This window comes from Aythya marila, assembly GCF_965140915.1.
Source record: "Aythya marila genome assembly, chromosome: 3".
Taxonomy (NCBI): Eukaryota; Metazoa; Chordata; class Aves; order Anseriformes; family Anatidae; genus Aythya; species Aythya marila.
Window position 1 is genome coordinate 117,412,115 of NC_139044.1, and position 17,147 is coordinate 117,429,261.

Sequence of the window (17,147 nt, forward strand, 5' to 3'; positions counted from 1 at the left end):
AAATTACAGCATGCTTCTTGTCATGTTCAATCCTACTTGCTGGAAAAAAAAAAAGAAAAAAAAAAAGAGATGAAACATGGTATAGAATTTGAGATTTTTAAGCTGTTTTCAAGATTATAAAGGCAGAGACTGTAGGCCCCGTGTCTTTTTATGTGACTCTTTAGCTTGTATTCCCTCTGCATTTGTTACTGCTTGAACATTTGAGTAATGTGCCCCATGTTCTGCTCCTCTGGAGATTTCTAGAATGTCTTGAAGATAGCGTGTCTGATTTCAATTGAAATCCTCCTGTTGTTTCTGGAGCAGCAGCTCATGAGTTAATGCAGAATACTGTTCAAGTCTACACCAAGAAAAGCAGCTTGATTATTTTTTTTGAAAATATGTGAAGCTATGTAACTCAGTTTAAGTGATGAACTAACAATAGCTCTTCTCTGGTTCCTTCTGCAGACGTCAGGTGAGAAGGTGGGCAAGCTGAGCCTGGTCGACTTAGCAGGTAGTGAAAGAGCAACCAAGACTGGTGCTGCAGGAGACAGGCTGAAAGAAGGAAGCAACATTAACAAGTAAGACTGAGTGATTGTTTCTTTCCCTTTCTTCATCAGTGCAATCACAACTGATAAATACTACTAAAATAGGATAAAAACAATCTAAGCTTTTATAGCCAGTTTTCTTCTTCCCCTCTCTCTGCTGTTCCTTCTGACATTCAGAACTCAGCCATTTGAATGAGATCCCTGCCTGTTTAACGTGGTTGGCATTTCTGTACTTGTGCTCCTGCAACTAACACATAATTGCATTGGGGTGATGTGATTATTAAGGCTGAAAACATGGGTTGGAAATGAGCAGTAGAGATTCTGTGATGACAGAATGATTGAAACTGTACTAGGAGCTTTTTCATCAGAGCTCATTTCTGGAGAGAAAGTGGTTGTCTAAATATGCATGTGACCTATGACTATTTACATTTGTTAATGGCTGCTTGTGTTCTTGGTGCAGATCCCTCACAACTCTCGGTTTGGTTATTTCTGCCCTGGCAGATCAGGCTGCTGGCAAGAACAAGAACAAATTTGTTCCTTATCGTGACTCTGTGCTTACTTGGTTACTTAAAGTAAGTAGTCTGATCTTTTGGTTTTTAAAAGAGAAATAAAAGGGAGGAAAAGGAGAGAAGAGTCCCATTCAGTGAAATAAACTGAGTCTTTTGCCTCATTTTCTGTTTTTTATGTTAACCATACTTGTCTTTGGAAAATTAGCTGGCAGGAAGCCAGTAGTATCTCCACAGACTAAATATGTTCTTTGTCTTCTGCTGACCTGCAATGGCATAAAGAATAAGGACTTTTTTTAAAAAAAAGAAAAAACACAAAACATTATCTTTTCTGGGTCAGTTTAGATACAGCTTCACACAGAACCTTGGGGCTGATTTAATTTTGTTATTACCACATGTAACTGAATTTTACATACTGGCATGGTTGGCTTTGAAGATTTTGATTAAGACTATTAGCTTTTTCCTAATTGTCTAATATATTTGCTAATATACTCTGCTTTTGTCAGCAGAGTGTAATGGCAGAACATTATCCCAGCTACAGTCTAAGGAACAGGTCAGAAGAGTTTGTGCATCATATTCATCTGACATGTACAGTTAAATCAATTTCTGTTCTGTGTAGGACTGATATTCTCAGTAAGAAAAAAAAGAGCCTTTATGGTGATGACCCTTGAACTAAGATCTGTAAGGTCTAAATGAAAAACAGACTTGTTCAATATGAGTCTTATATGTGTCAAATTAAAAGGCAAACTCATATTGTTATTGCTCTTCCCACTTCCTACATTCTTAGCAAGTTTCCTTCTGCTCCTTGTGTACTGATTTATTGTTACGAAGGAACAATTAAGATATTTGTTAGTAGAAAGATATAATCTGACAAGAAATTGATTTTTGGTACCAGTTGCCTTGTTCTGTTTTCTGACTACGTAGGTGATCTGGCCAGAATTTTTTCTTCTTGAATACTTTGCTGTGCTTCCCAACTTCATGAACCTTTTAGCGTTACTACTATGAAATGATTTATGTGTTCTCCCCAGTGTAATCATCACATACAAGACATCAAACAGTACAGCCAAGGGCTGTCCAAAAATCAGGTGTTTTAACAGAAATAGTGTGTATTCTCTTCTACAGTAAAATAAATCTCATTTCATGGAGTTTCTTGCCCTAAGACTTTATTAGTGCTTAAATATAATTTTGCCTATGAATATTTTGACTTTATACATTTGTGTGTGTACATGTTTTACGTTTTTTTTTAAAGAAATATCTAATTAAACACGTGCTTTTGGCTCTCTGCAAAGATGTGAACATCATCGTCCAGCTTTCTTCAGTGCACTCCAGGAGCCCAACGCTGTAATAATCTGGGCGAGCAGAAGTGGAAACTTTTCTAACGCGTCCCTAGCGTTATTGTTGAAATTAGTTATGCTGTTCCATTTCTAAACAAATCCAGCGAGCAGACCCAGATTGCTGTTTAGCACCTGTCTGGGGCATTGTAGGCACGATGGCCGTGCACAGCACAGGCTGTAGCTCACAAACAGAGGCGCACTTTTGTCCCACCGCTTTTCAGGCAAAGCTTCTTTGTGTTTTTAACACCCAGCTATATTAAGGACAAACAAAAGATTTGGGGCTTTTGGATTTATTTTTTTTATTTTTAACAAACAAGCTCGTTGAAGAGACTCCTTATTTTGAAAGGCGAAATTTTAACAATTCTTAATTAAAGATCAAAGGAGGGATTTATTAGTTTAAAGTGACTTTATTTAGTAGAAGCTATGAGATGGTGGGCTATCTTTTTTTTTTTCTTTCTTTTTAATAGCATTCAACTTTTAATTATGTTGCCAAAGTGGAGTAACTGTGTTCTAACACATACAGAGTCTCTCCCCAAATCTGAAAAACGAGTGGAGTTCGGGAGACCTCAAGAGCTAACACTTCATGTTCAGTTTTGTTGAGGATCTCTAGACAGAAGTACCAGGTCAAAAAGTATTATTGCAAGAAGAGGCTTGAAGAGTGGCATCATGTTAGGTGTGGGAAGCAAAATAGCTTATCAGCTCTGTAAGCTCTTAGCTTTATGGAATTGAATTGGCGTGAGCCTCTTGTTTTCCCATTTTGCTCAGAAGCCCTGCATATTTTACTGATGGCTGCTCTTAAAAATATAATTTCTAAACTTTGCATTTTACATTGTTGTCACGGTGATCTTGATGCTGAAGAGGGGGATAGCTTACCTTTAGAAAGAACTAAATTTATTTATTTCCATTCTGTCTCTGTTTTTAAGGCATGCAAGGTCAGCCTTTCCAGGGTAATTTGCAGATGCTGTCTTCACTAACGAGAAACTGGTTTGCTGTTTGTCTGCCTTCTTGCTTAACGTTAAAGAAACCAGTGAAAGCAGCACAAAGGTTTTATGCAGAACTTTATCAGCCAGCCTGGCACTGGGCTTGAAAAGCCACGATACAAGAGGAACTTTCCCCAAGTTATAATGGGTGCATTGTGAATTGCGGTGTATCACTGTAACAGCACTCTCAGCTGCCTGCATAGTGGAGCTGCGATTCAGATGGTGAATTAATCCTGGTTTGGAGCTAATTAGTGCAGTGGATGGAGGTTCCCAAAGTGCAGGCTGTTATCTGGAGGCAGAGTACCTGGCCAGCTCAGCGATAACTTCATCTTTTGACGCAGAGCAGGGATTGCAGTTGCAGGATGCCACCTCTAATTTTTAGGAGCTGTTGATGGATTGAAGAAAAGTCCTGGCTTCTGTAGAGACAGAATCCTCACAGACTGAGTCACGGGCTCTTGTTAGGCTTTTTAAAAGTTTTCAGTAGATGCTTTAGAAAAAAAAACATTTGTGTTACAGAGCGGATCCTCCCAAGCCATGCATTTATTGAAGTAAATAACATCTGATCCTCATGCAAAAAATGCAGGGAGCAGCCAGAAGGCAGCTCTTTCTGCATGACCTCTATAAATACTGTTACCTGTGAGTCCTGGCCATGCTAGCATAGCACACTAGGCAAATGGATTTATATTCCCTACCCAAAAAGCTGACAGCCCCTTGCATGAGCAGAGAGAGCAGAGTGCTGCCAGGACAGCAGCGAAGCAGCAGCAGTCGGTGTGGCCAACCGCTGTCAAATTAGTTTTAGGCATCATGCAGTAAAAAAAAAAGAAGAAAAAAGAGAGAGAGAGTCTTAATGAAATACTTAAAGGGGCGTTTTAATGATTGCTAGGAAAAGCTGTGTGTTTGCTTTGTGATTGAAATGGTTACGCTAATGTAGTCAGATTGCTCTAATGGCAATGCGTGACCCAGATTTCATGGGTTATTGAAGATGAAAGTTAATAGTGTGGTTCTTCTCCGAAAGGGATATTGGGTACAAAAAGGAGGGGGGAGAGGGAAGAACAGTTCTGCTGCAAACTTAAAACAAAATATTTTATTTTTTGGGCTGGCTAAAATTGTAAAACATAATTTTGCGATCAATACAAAGATGGAATTCTTCCTTCTTTTCCCCCACCCCCCAACACATTGCTTTGCAGGAATGTGGTTTCACGCCCTTCTTCTGTCAAACAGATTCCAAAAGGGCAATTTCTTACATAACTCAGCGTAGATTTGTGAGCTGGGTAAGTGGGGGGGCAGGGAAGCACCCCATTCTGAAACGTTTCTAAAAATTAAATCAACTACATTATTTTTTGGTATCTGAGAAGTCCAGTGCTGATGTGCCTGTGTTTCTAGTTTAAAAACCTCAGCAGAAACGTGGAAGTAAGCCTTTCAAACCCTTACTAAGCACCATAAAGCACAAAGCAGGGACTGTGTTCATTCCTGTGATTCTGAAGCCAAGAATGACTTTTCCTAAATGTGCTAACAAAAAAAAAAAAAAAAGGAAAAATGGAGAAAAAAGGACAACTGAAAATAACAACTTTGCTTGATTTATAGGGCTTAAAATATTAGTTTTGAACTGAGGAGCTCTGACAAAGACATTGCTGTTACTTTTTTCCCCCCATCTATTTCCAACCCTTAATTATCATTTGTTGTGTAAGTTCATTGACAGGATAAAACCAAAGAAACCTTTTGTTTTAACTTCGTTACCTCTACCACTTTCCAGGATAGCCTTGGTGGCAACAGCAAGACTGCCATGGTCGCAACGGTAAGCCCAGCAGCAGACAACTACGATGAGACCCTCTCAACGCTTCGGTACGCGGACCGGGCCAAGAACATCGTGAACCACGCTGTGGTGAACGAAGATCCCAACGCCCGCATCATACGGGAGCTCCGGGAGGAAGTGGAGAAGCTGCGAGAGCAGCTCACAAAAGCAGAGGTATGAATTTTAGCCTTGGGCTAGCTAGCAAGTCATGTAGACCCCACTGGCAGAAATCTCTTACTTGGCTCTTGAAAACAAGTGCCGCAGGAAGCTACTGCGTGATATCTACAAGAAATCCCTTTATATCACTGCATTCCAGTTTTCTTTAGGTCCGTGTTGAAACATGGGTAATAACTTGAGATATGAGGTTCCCTTTGAACACACCATTAAGCGATTATGTTTTTCTTGTGGGCTACAGATCGGAAGAAAGAGGCCATGAAGGGAGGAATAGGGATGGAGTTTTCAGATTGTGTGGTTTATAGGTAGAGCTTTGACCATGGATTTTAAGAATTTGATGTGGCTACATCCTGCAAATGTGAGTTTGGTTAAATAATGCTTACTTGTTTACAAGCTTTAACAGTTCTACATTGAAACTCCTACAGGTGTTAAACAATAAACTTCAATAAAATTGTGAAGGCAGCATGGACTAAACATTAGATGAAGGCCAAGAATTAGAGTAATTCTGAGTTCTGTTCTCAAATGTGGCAGAGCAATGGTGATATAATCTGGATGTTGTAATCACATTTTTTTTCTGAATTGCACAGTATTTGCCTCTTGAGGGTTGCAGGGAGTGCTGGCTGTGACAGTACAAATGACTAATGAATTTTGGACTGTTCTCATTTGAGCTACCTAATATGCTAAGTATCCAGTAAGTGAAAGTTTCTTTAAGGTATCTCAAGTTACCTAATACCTAGCATTTCCTCTAAAATACAAACTGTGGACTTCTCAGTTCTCTGAGAGATTCAAGTACTCCCTGTTCGTTTCATTTGCGAGCATTAATGCCAAAATAATGGCAGCTGTCCAAAGCAATGAAGTGGTGTTTCCTAAATATGAGGTAATAAATATTTCCTTTCCTAAGTATTGAAATCCCACCCCAGTTGTCATCTGAATGGCATTGACAAAGAGCATGGAAAAATGCTTTTAGCTTGCTATTAAGCTAAACCAAAAAAAAAAAAAAAGGTTTAGTTTGCTGTTAAGAGGCTCTACAGGAAAGGTCAAAAAACACATTCATTGTCTTGGTCTCCTTTGGGTTTACTACATTTGTAGCCCATCTAATTGTTCATACAGAAACATAATGGTTTATTTTTTAAATAAACAAAAGCACTGACCCATTATGATAGTCAAGTTACATTTTCAATGCTTATTTCTAAATATAGAGATTACCAAGTTGAGTTTTTTTTTCCTTTTGGTGTCAGTATCCTCTTTTTCTCCTAAATCGCCGTGGCAAAACCGAACTTGACACTTGACTTTTTTTTTTTTTCCAGAAGAATAAGGCTTATCCTCTTTTCCCCTTTTCTTTTTTAATCCATGTATTTTGATCTTTTCTTGTCGGAATTAATATCACATGTTTTAATTTGTCTGTGCCAAGACCACCAGCACGTCCTTCCTTAGCTGGGAATTTAACCTGACTCCAGCAGAGCAGTACACCTGCTGGTCTGGTTGGAATCAGGTCTTGCAGATTTGTCTTTTTTTATGGTTTCCTTACAGATAAGCAATGGAGGGAACGAGGGGAATTACCTACCTCATTTTACAGTTGAAGCATGTGAAAATGTTGAGTTATTTTGCCCCAGGTCCATATAAATATATACATAAGACTTAGAACTTGAGAATAACTGGTCTTCATCTTCCTGTCCTGCTCCGTCGTGTCCAGTGACCTTGCACTGATGATATTTCATTGAGCATAATTTGTTTTTGGAGACTGTGTTTCCCTCGCTTTCCTTCCTGGGTCCCCTTTTACCCTGTATTTAGGTATTTGAGGTATTCAACCAGAAAAAGAACGACACAGGACACATCAGCTGGCAGTTCCTAGATTGCTATGTCTTGAGGCAGAGGAAACTCCTGTCTTAAAACAGGATTTGCCACTCCTGACAGCTGCTCCTTTTGAAGATATTGCCCTGCAGTGAGGCCACTCTGTTTGATGTGGATTCCTGGGAAGAGTTTTGATTTTTGTGGTAAGGGAGCTCTCTGATTGAGAACGATACTCGCACAGGTTGGTTGGGATTGCATAAATACCTGCTAGCCAAAAACACTTCCGTATTGTTAGCCATAATCAAATAACGACGTTCTGTTCAAGGTAGTACAGAAGGAATATGCCACTACTGAGACTGGAGGAAGTGAACATGTGTAGTATAAACACTTTTATGGCTTTACAGTTTTTGGATTGCCCGATGTAGGGTGGGGTATTTCCTTATTCTCAAGCTAGTCCTTGGGCCTCTTGCTATTTCAGAAAAGAAAATTAGAATTGTGATGGATTAGCAAGAAAATTGAATTCCTGTGTCTGGAAGTACATCATAAGACTTTTTTTGATACCAGTTTTGTGAAATATATATATAGAGGTCTTGATTTTTCTTTTTTTTTCCAGTAGAAATTTCCAAATCAGGACATATCAAAACCAGTATTCAAAACATTTTGTTGGCAGGGCTGGGCAAATGACAGAGATGTTAGCTATTATTTAGAGGAAAAGAAAACTGAGACAATGGTGGTTATCCAGATCAGCAGTATGCAAAATACAGATTGTTTCAGATATGAGTCTTTTTGGAAACTCACACTGGTATAGAAATGAGATTAGCTTGTGTTTGAATATCTTTTTGCAAATCTGCCAGTATCGTGTAATTGGTTTGCATTAAAGTATATAAACTTCACTTTAGCATCTGTACTCGAAACTAATTAAACTAAGTTTTTGATGGATTCTGCATTTATGTGCAATATGTATTTAAAACAACCCTTTACTTACTGATCAAGTCTGCCTTGTAAAATGAGTAATGATATGTTTCCTTTTTCCCCATCTGTGTGAGAGTGATGTGAAAGAACAAAGCACAATAAGCTTTCTTGTTTCCTTTGCTTTACTTTCTGCAGGCTATGAAATCACCAGAATTAAAAGAACGGTTGGAGGAATCAGAAAAGTTGATTCAGGAAATGACGGTGACCTGGGAAGAAAAATTAAGAAAAACTGAGGAAATAGCACAGGTTGGCTGCTTTTTTTTTTTTTTTTTTTTTCCTTTTGATGTTTATAAACAATGGGTTTGTTTCCTTTGTTTGTCAGTTCATAGCGATTGTCTGAATCTCTCCCCACATTTATGGGTAAGTAGGTCAAGCTTACTGCCATTTAGAAAAGCTTCACTTAATTCCTGTGATAGCTGGATGCCTCTCAGATTACTATTCCAGTGACAACAATAAATTGTCATTCTGTGCCAGTTGAGAGATTGTTTAAAAAAAATCCATGGATGAGAGGATTATAGGGATTTAATATTCTTTGGACAGTAAAATTGCTGTTTGTGATGAAAGATGGAGCGTTGAGAGTGTTAAATGCAAGTTTATGTATGGAGTGCCTTAATACTGAAGGCAAAGAGCATTCAGAATATTAAAAAACAGAACTGTTCAGATCTCCTGTGTGTTTTTAATACCTCTTACACCGCTATTTAGGACCTCAGAACATAATTGAAATGATGGCTACACTGAAAAATCGTGCAGGTCACCATGATTATTGCATGACACTTCCAATTCTTACCACACAAATGCTGATGTATATATTTGCAGCAGGGAGCTTTGGAGGGGGAGAACTATTGAAAGGTGATGAATAGCTTGTAAGAAAATGAAACCTCTGATACAAAGCCCTTTTGTAGATGACTTGATCAGAATAAGCTGTTGACTTCAGTTTTATATATCCATTGTAAGAAATGCTCCTTCAAATAAGAGGGTTTCCTGGCTTTCAGTGCAGAGATGTACCATGGATTTTCGTGCTTGTGTATAAGGGTGAAATTTAAGAATAATAATGATAATAAATTCTGCTCCCACCTTACACAGTAGCGTCTAGGCATAGAAACCCCGAGTCTGCAAGGAGATTGATGAAGCAGAGTAACGGGATCAACGCTACAGAATAAATTTGCCTTGATGCTTGCATACAGCTACTTGGTTTTGCTCTCGTCTTTGCCTCTAAATTCTTAACCTCATATGAAGGTGGCAGTTTCATGAGCCTTGCAGCTGTAGAAAAGTGATTTTTTTCAGAGGAAGGATGAGGACTAGTGTACATTGTGGCCTGTCAAGTGATTTTGTCCCTGGCCAGCCTCCACCAACGTCTGTCTGTCAAATTTTAGCAGGGCAGGTGGGTAGGATGGAGAAAATCTTTGAGAAAAGGATGATTCCTCGTAAAGAATAAGCACCACAGAAGAGGCACTTTGTAGAGATGGAGAGTCAATAAGGGCTCAAAGTCCTGCAGACAAACTCTGTAAACAGGCACTTTTTCACATTTGCAGTGAATATTTGACATACTTCTAATGTATTTTGAATTCTTAAGTTAATTAACACTAGGTCTTGATCAAAAGTTATCGAACTGGCTCATTTTCTTTAAGCGACTCCTGTGAGTTTTAGATCATGGGCCAAGTCCTCCTTTGGGCAACAACTTCTTTATCTCTGAGTGCAGATAACAAGGAGTGATGTGAACATCAGAGCCTGGCACTGATGATTAGAAGAGAAATCTTTGACATCACCCTGCCGTTTCCCTCTGTTCTTTGTTTTGCCCTCTCTCGCAGACACACATGAATTTTCCTTACAGGACATTATGTCGGTTTCGTAGGGTGTGGGGAGACAGAAAAGAGAAAATCAAGAGGCAGTTCTGCTCGCTATTTGCAATTTTAATCTTGGTTAGATGTGATAAAACTGATGCTAAATGAATTGTACTTGATACTATGACATAATAAGTTTTAAATACAGAGGACACTTGAAGGTAAAAATCAGAGCTTTCATAAACTTCCCTGCATTATCCTTATATAATCTCTTTTAAATATTTTTGTAAAGTCTCAGTGCCACAGGTGAAGCTGTTGCAGCTTTCATTTTTTTACTTATTTTACTCTCCCCTGCTTCTGCTTCCCCTTACTAATTAACTGAGAGGCCTCCTGTGTTAATATCTTTTTGATTTTGTTGTGGATAGGGAATCTAATTTCACTTTCAGTTTCTCAAACATTTTTTTATAGAAGAATCCTTTTGTTTTTTTTTTTTTTTCAAGACAGTAATGTCTAATGTTCCTCTTTCACTGCACTAGTCATCAGCCTACCACTTCCCTGTGAAAGATGGACATTTTTGCACAGTAATGCTTTGTTGTTGACTTCTGTGCAGTCCATTGAAAAGAACAAAACACCATCCCAAACGCCACTGCTCTTGTTTAGCAGGAAGTCTTACTTGCGTTGCTTAAACAGCAGGTTGTCAGTTTTTTGTCATTTTGATTTTTAGGGAGTAAAAGATAGATGTGGAATTTGGCTTGACGGGGAGTTGACTTGTTGCTTTGTAGCTCAAAAGAGAAGATAAAGGGCTGTAGAGATGTCACTGGAAGCACTTGCTGTTCCAGTGAGGTCACGGAGAAGCTCCCACAGTAGTGCAGTGTGCTGTGCTCAGCTGTGGTCATTTTTCACTAAAAAGATGCAACTGTGTGAGCCCATGGCACGTAGCACTCTGAGTCCAGAGGTGGAAGGACCAGAGAAATTACAGATACCCTAATGTAAACCTTGATAAAATTAAGGCTTTTGTATCTAATCATTGCATCTGAAAGAGCTACCTTTTTCAGGAATAGCTGCCCCTCATTTTGTCTTGTGCTTTTGGGCAGGTAGGAGTGCATTTCCTACCTCAGTCATCAGTCAGCCTAATTTTTTGATGGCCACTCTCTTGCAGGAGCGTCAGAAACAGTTGGAAAGCCTTGGCATATCGCTGCAGTCTTCTGGAATAAAAGTTGGGGATAACAAGTGCTTCCTGGTCAATTTGAACGCAGATCCAGCTCTCAATGAACTTCTGGTGTACTATTTAAAGGTAAAAATAAATATTGATATGTATATATTTATTTATTTATTTAATAGAAGTGGAACTCTACTGCCATTGGCATAGGTGTACTTCGGGAATGTTATAAAAAATGCATATCTGAATCATTCTCTCCTATTCACTGCTTGATCAAAAGTAATATGAATACAAAGTTTTTATGTCAAATTTAATTGTTGCAGAGGAAGGTCTGTGTTTTTTATTTTTTTATATATATATTTATGTATATAAAGAAATTTAGAGGTGTTTTCTGTCATAAATTGTCTTCTGTTTTCCAGATTTCACAAGGTTTTACCCACAAAAGTGATTTATATAAAAATGGGTAGTATCAGTACATATCAGTAATCAGCTTGCTTCCACATGTGTAATCAGAGTACAGACTTCAGTTTATAAAATACATTTCTATTCTTTTTTATGCAGCTCACCAGGAGTGAAAATCAAGTTCTGTTCTGCCTTAGCACTTCTGCTGACGTGCGGTCCCCATTACTGATGTTAAACATAAACTGTGTAACACGGCTGTTGGACTTTGCACCGAAACAACCAGGCAGCTTGTTCTTGTTCAGACTCTGCAGATGTGATCTGGAGTCAGGGGAAGAATGAGATGCAGATCTTTTTAAGTCACACTTTAAAATACAAGCTCTAAAAATGTAGCAGCACAAAAACTTTGGCAGTCTGAGCTCCGCGTTAAATCATTCTCTTTGAAGTGGTGCGTAGGAACTCTCAAAGCAGCCACAGAATTAGCAATGGGGCCGCAAGATGGGTTTGTTTCAATCTGTCTTCCTATAAAAGGAGATATGTGATCTTCTTTTATATCAGTCAGCTTATCATTGCTCCGTGATATCTCAATAAAAGCACGAGAGAAGCTTTCATTGTTTTCTCTGCTTAAAAAAAGACAAAAGAGCTGAGGTTTTGGGAGAACTGAAGGCGCTTTGCTCGTAGGTGTCCAGAGTGTCACTCAAGCTGCTAAACCAGCTTCAACACTGACAATTATTGAAGCAGAACCGACTTTTTGTGGTGTCTGTTGTGATTTTATGATGAAATGACAAGAACACAGTGAAGTCAAAGCCTGTTCAGAAGAGGCCTTAGTGTCCATCAGTACCAACAGAAAAGTCTCAGGTGTTGCTGTGATACTTTCCCTTTTTAGAAAAAATAACCCTTTGTATGGGATGGGGCTTGTGTGTTTCAGTTTATTTTTATTTTTTCTTTATTGTTTCTTTTGTTTTGGATAACGTGAGTTCATTTTGTTGGGAATTATGGCATAGAAACCCCCTGAGTTTTGAAATTCTTTAGATAAAATGACTTGCACCTGTTTTGCCTAAAATCCTGAAATTAAGCTTTCACACCTTAGAGTAAATATCTTGCCTGCATTCTCATTAATACTGTACTCCAAATGTACTCATTCTTATAAAAGCACTGAATAGGAACTTCATCCCACTTATCTAAACTGTTGTATCTGTTCCTCAACAAATGCTTAGAGGGGCCTCAAAAACAAATAGATGAACAAATAGAGTGATTCTTCCTCTGCCAAACTTCTTGTGCCTTGAGTACTTCAGGGATTTACAGAGGATAATCTAGATGGAACCTGTGCAGTAACTGTGGATCTAACCACCACGAACCTGTCTTAATTCCTCTTTAAACGCCTTTATTCTGTTGGCTTCTGCAGCATCCTGAGGCACTGAATTCTGCAATTTAATGCTAGGAACTTCTTCATTTTTGGATCTAACTGTTGCCTGTAAAATTTCCTGTGTGCTCCTTACTTATTGCTGTAAGAAATAGCGGGGATTTGTTTGCAATATTTCATTCTCTTTTTTTCCCTTTGCAGAAAGTATTGAACAGCTTTCAAATTTTGGAATTAGATGAGAAGATCTATCCAGAAGGAGAATGGATTAGTTCGAACTAGTGAACCTTTTCAACCCATTGCTAACACCTGAATTAATTTTCACAGGAGCACACACTAATAGGATCAGACAACTCTCAAGATATCCAGCTCTGTGGAATGGGAATTCTTCCTGAACACTGCATTATAGACATCACCCCAGAAGGACAGGTTATGTTAACACCTCAAAAAAATACTAGGTAAAAAAACAAAATACAGTTCTAGCTGTGTAATAGCTGTAGTTTTATCTGGTATTTTATGAGTAGTGGACAACTAAAAAGGGATGTTTTATCAGATAGTAAAAGTAAGAAAATTCTATCTCTTGTATATTCCTTCTAGGCTTTGTTTGAGTTATCTACCTTTCTGTTAACTCACATATTTCATTCTAAAGAGATTTCTTTCAGTAATGGCATTTATAGTCTGTTTTCAAAGAGAGGATGAGTAAATTGCATATGCTTTCAGCAAGTCGATGTGCACTGATTTGCAGCTGTGTAGATTTAACTCTTATCAAAATCTGAATTCATTTTCTAGGAAATCTGTTGATATGCAAAAAGCAGCTGAAGCATTTGTTGCTTTATTTGATTAAGTAGCAGTACTTGAAAAGCAGATGGTATGTTCAAACTGATCACAAAATGACATGCATCGTCAGCATCTCCAGTAATTTATTGTTAGGTTCACAGAATTCAAGAATTTCACTTTCATCTTGGTTCAGAGTTGGTCCTGCTGCGAGCAGGAGCATGGACTAGATGACATCCTGAGATTCCCTTCAAATGTGTTATCCTATTTTGAGTGATCCCATTTTCAGGCTTAATCTAACTCTGAAATAAAGTAGTTTCTTTATTCCTCAAATTAGTTTATTGTCTTTAAGCTTTATATATACCAAAAGTTCTCCAATGCCTTATTCAAATATTTTTTTTGTGTGTCTGTATTTCAAAGTCGAGTGAAAACTACGTATTTCCAGTGACATCTCTTTCAGGCCCCTCATTTTTAAGCCCTAATTGTACTCCCCAGATGTAGCTGTCATAATATCCATCCAAAAGTAGTGAATCCCATAGAGCTTAAGCAATCAAAAGAAGCTGAGTTTAAGGAGTTTATGAAACAGCACAGAGTAGCTGAGTGAATTTTCTGGGGATATTTTGCCTGTTTGTAATCCGTAACCCCATTTTCCTACCTTAACAAGCTACAATAAAGCAAACAGTACTGAAATAAAATAAATAATAATTTAAAAAGCTTTCTATTGCTGGCTTTGCTTTAGCTTGTCATCTTTTCACAGGACATTTGTAAATGGTTCTGCTGTTATGGGTCCTATCCAGCTACATCATGGAGACAGAATACTGTGGGGAAACAACCACTTTTTCAGGTACAAAAGATGTTAAATAAATTGCAAGTCTGAACCAGCTTTTTTATTATAATTACTATTATGAACATTAAGGTATAAGGAAAAGTAACAATGGAGCATGCAAGCTGCAGGAGGAGGTGATTTCTTTTTTCTTTGGGATTATAAAGGCAGTGCTGATGACTGATGTTCTCGAATGCTGGATGTCATAGCAACTGTGCATAATTTTAATTTCAGAGCAATAGGTTGACGTAACTTGTTATGTTTTCAAGGGAAAGTAATCTTGCTGATGGGGACCTTGCTATTGGTTATCAGGGCTGTTATCTCACGGAGGTTTAATTCTTGAGGTGGTAACTTTAATTTTGTTCAGTAACTAAGAGTGTTGTGCAATTTGGCATCACGCTAATACTAAGTACCCTCTTTTGCATGACGAAAATATCACACCCAGGCTTTAACTTGGATAGGTTGCCTTTCAGATTTAGCAGCTAAGGTGTTAGATATCTGACCGATGTTGTACAGTGATCTCAGTCTTTCAAGGTCACCACATTCTCCCTTCCTTGGAGTTCCAGTCTCCAGATGAGACCTTCCTGTGTCAGACAGGATCACTGGCAGATGTTTTCTGTGAAGGACTGCATGTGTGAGAGCCTGATCTGAAATAACATTAAAGATCAGTGGCTTTAAATGATCATTTAAAACATAATTGTTTTCTTTTATGCTCAAAAAAAACCCTCCTCATAAAAATTGAGATATGATTTCATTATTGCCTCTATCTTATTTATAATTTGGGGTTTTGTTTATATACAAAATACAGAAAACATAAAATACAGTTTACAGAAGTATACATAGTAGATAAGTTTAAGTATATATATAGTATATAAGTATAGTATATTTGGTATATAAGTTATCTATATAAAATATATAACATAAATATATATTTAAAAACATTTATTTTTATATTTCATTGCCTCTAAATTCTTTAGCTATGGGAAGACTGAAAAAATCATGGTTGTATAAGCTATATGATTAGTATTTTCAGGTGCTCTGCATTATTAGACTGTAGTATAAATTAGTTTGCCTTGAAGTCCTATTTTTACTCTGAGGAAAATTTCACTTACAGGATAAACAGATTTCAAAAGGGAAAGATGTACTTATTTGGGTAACCTACTTAATTAAAATTATGATTTAAGCAACCGGTTGTTTCAGAGTTGATCAGTTAATAATCTAAACATTTTCCCCTACTTCTGAAGGCTGAATTTGCCAAAGAAGAAAAAGAAGCCGGATCACGAGGATGAGGAACGAGACAACTCTATGAAGTACAGTAACAGTGCTGAGCAGCTGGATGTGGATGGAGACAATTCCAGTGAAGTGTCTAGCGAGATTAACTTCAGCTATGAGTATGCCCAGATGGAAGTCACTATGAAAGCACTTGGTAGTAATGGTAAGAAGCAACAAGAAATTATTGGAAGTATGTACAGAATATGAGGTCACATCTTCAGGGACTCTTTACCACACACTCTTCCCCTTGTACCTTCTTCCTACAAGAATTCTTCTTGTGAATGACTCATCGTAGCCATTTTTGCACTGGAGGGGAAAAACACCACTGCAGAATGTTTTGTTTGGCAGTTCTTGTTGAGGAAAAAGCCAAAACTGGAATGCTGGTGAAACTGCAGCCTCAAATCAGGGTGTTTTCACTTCACTGTTTGTTTTTCTTGTGTTATGTCTCACTCAGGCATTAAATGTTGTGATTTCTGTCTCTGAAACCACATTCTTTATTTTTTGTGGTCTTACACAGCTGCTCCAGAATGGCTTTATTTTGGGACGCAGGAGGAAGTTTTTTTCGGTCTGGACTTTCCCTTTTCAAAATTCTCTTAAATCATTCATCCAATGTTTTCTGGCAATGTTTATTTTGCTTCATGTTCAACAACATTTTTTAAATATGCCTTACAACAAAAATATACTCTCTTCTTCCTTTTATGTGATGTAGTGCTATGTTTACTGTCTAGGACGTTCTTCCCCATGCATCTCAGTGGGCCGTTGCAGCCTCTAAAATGGACCACTGTAGATCTAGACTGGGGAAGCAAAGTACCAAAATAGAGTAATTTGTACCTTGTCCAAGGTCATACGGAATATTTGCAGCAGAACCTGTGAAAGAGCTCATATTTCTAAGTCCCCACTCTCTGCCACATATTCATGACATGACTTTTTCCATTTAATTTTATGCTTACTGAGTGTTTGCCCCCCAGAAGTACTCGCTTCTTCATTTTTCAATATCTGCCTAGATCCAATGCAGTCAATCTTGCAAAGTCTGGAGCAGCAACACGAGGAGGAGAAGAGATCTGCGCTTGAACGACAGAGGCTGATGTATGAGCATGAGCTGGAGCAATTACGAAGGCGGTTGTCACCGGAGAAGCAGCATTTCCGCAGCATGGACAGGTTCTCCTTTCATTCTCCCAGCGCTCAGCAGCGTCTAAGACAATGGGCAGAAGAGAGGTGGGTAATCAAATCTGGCTATCAGGAGTGTTCATTTAAAGTTCTTTGGTGCCAGTCAATTTTGCAAGACTTAAATCACATTGCAAACCTCTTCCAGCTTTCCGAGAAGACTCCTGCAGGATGCTGGGGAGGACCGAGTGAAAATATTAATCTAAACACAATAAAACCATTAATTCTTGGGAAGATGAGAAAGGAGGAGTGTCTGTTTTGTTGTTAAGGAGAAACTCTGTCCTCACCAGCATTAAATATGAGTCTCTTCTGTGGATTCATGACAGCTGCTGGAAGGTTGTT

The 17,147-nt window shown here is 38.2% G+C and overlaps 1 protein-coding gene across 5 annotated transcripts in view; it reads left to right on the forward strand.

Moving 5' to 3' along the window:
- KIF13B (kinesin family member 13B) overlaps window positions 1-17,147 on the forward strand; it is a 120,296-nt gene that overhangs the window by 52,533 nt on the left and 50,616 nt on the right. For all 5 annotated transcript variants that reach the window (XM_082756469.1, XM_082756471.1, XM_082756470.1 and 2 more), the window contains exons 9-17: window positions 445-557; window positions 985-1,096; window positions 5,098-5,310; window positions 8,209-8,319; window positions 11,014-11,148; window positions 13,100-13,230; window positions 14,304-14,390; window positions 15,614-15,804; window positions 16,646-16,856. In XM_082756469.1, the coding sequence (XP_082612595.1) occupies window positions 445-557; window positions 985-1,096; window positions 5,098-5,310; window positions 8,209-8,319; window positions 11,014-11,148; window positions 13,100-13,230; window positions 14,304-14,390; window positions 15,614-15,804; window positions 16,646-16,856 (1,304 nt within the window). The remainder of the gene's footprint in view (window positions 1-444; window positions 558-984; window positions 1,097-5,097; window positions 5,311-8,208; window positions 8,320-11,013; window positions 11,149-13,099; window positions 13,231-14,303; window positions 14,391-15,613; window positions 15,805-16,645; window positions 16,857-17,147) is intronic.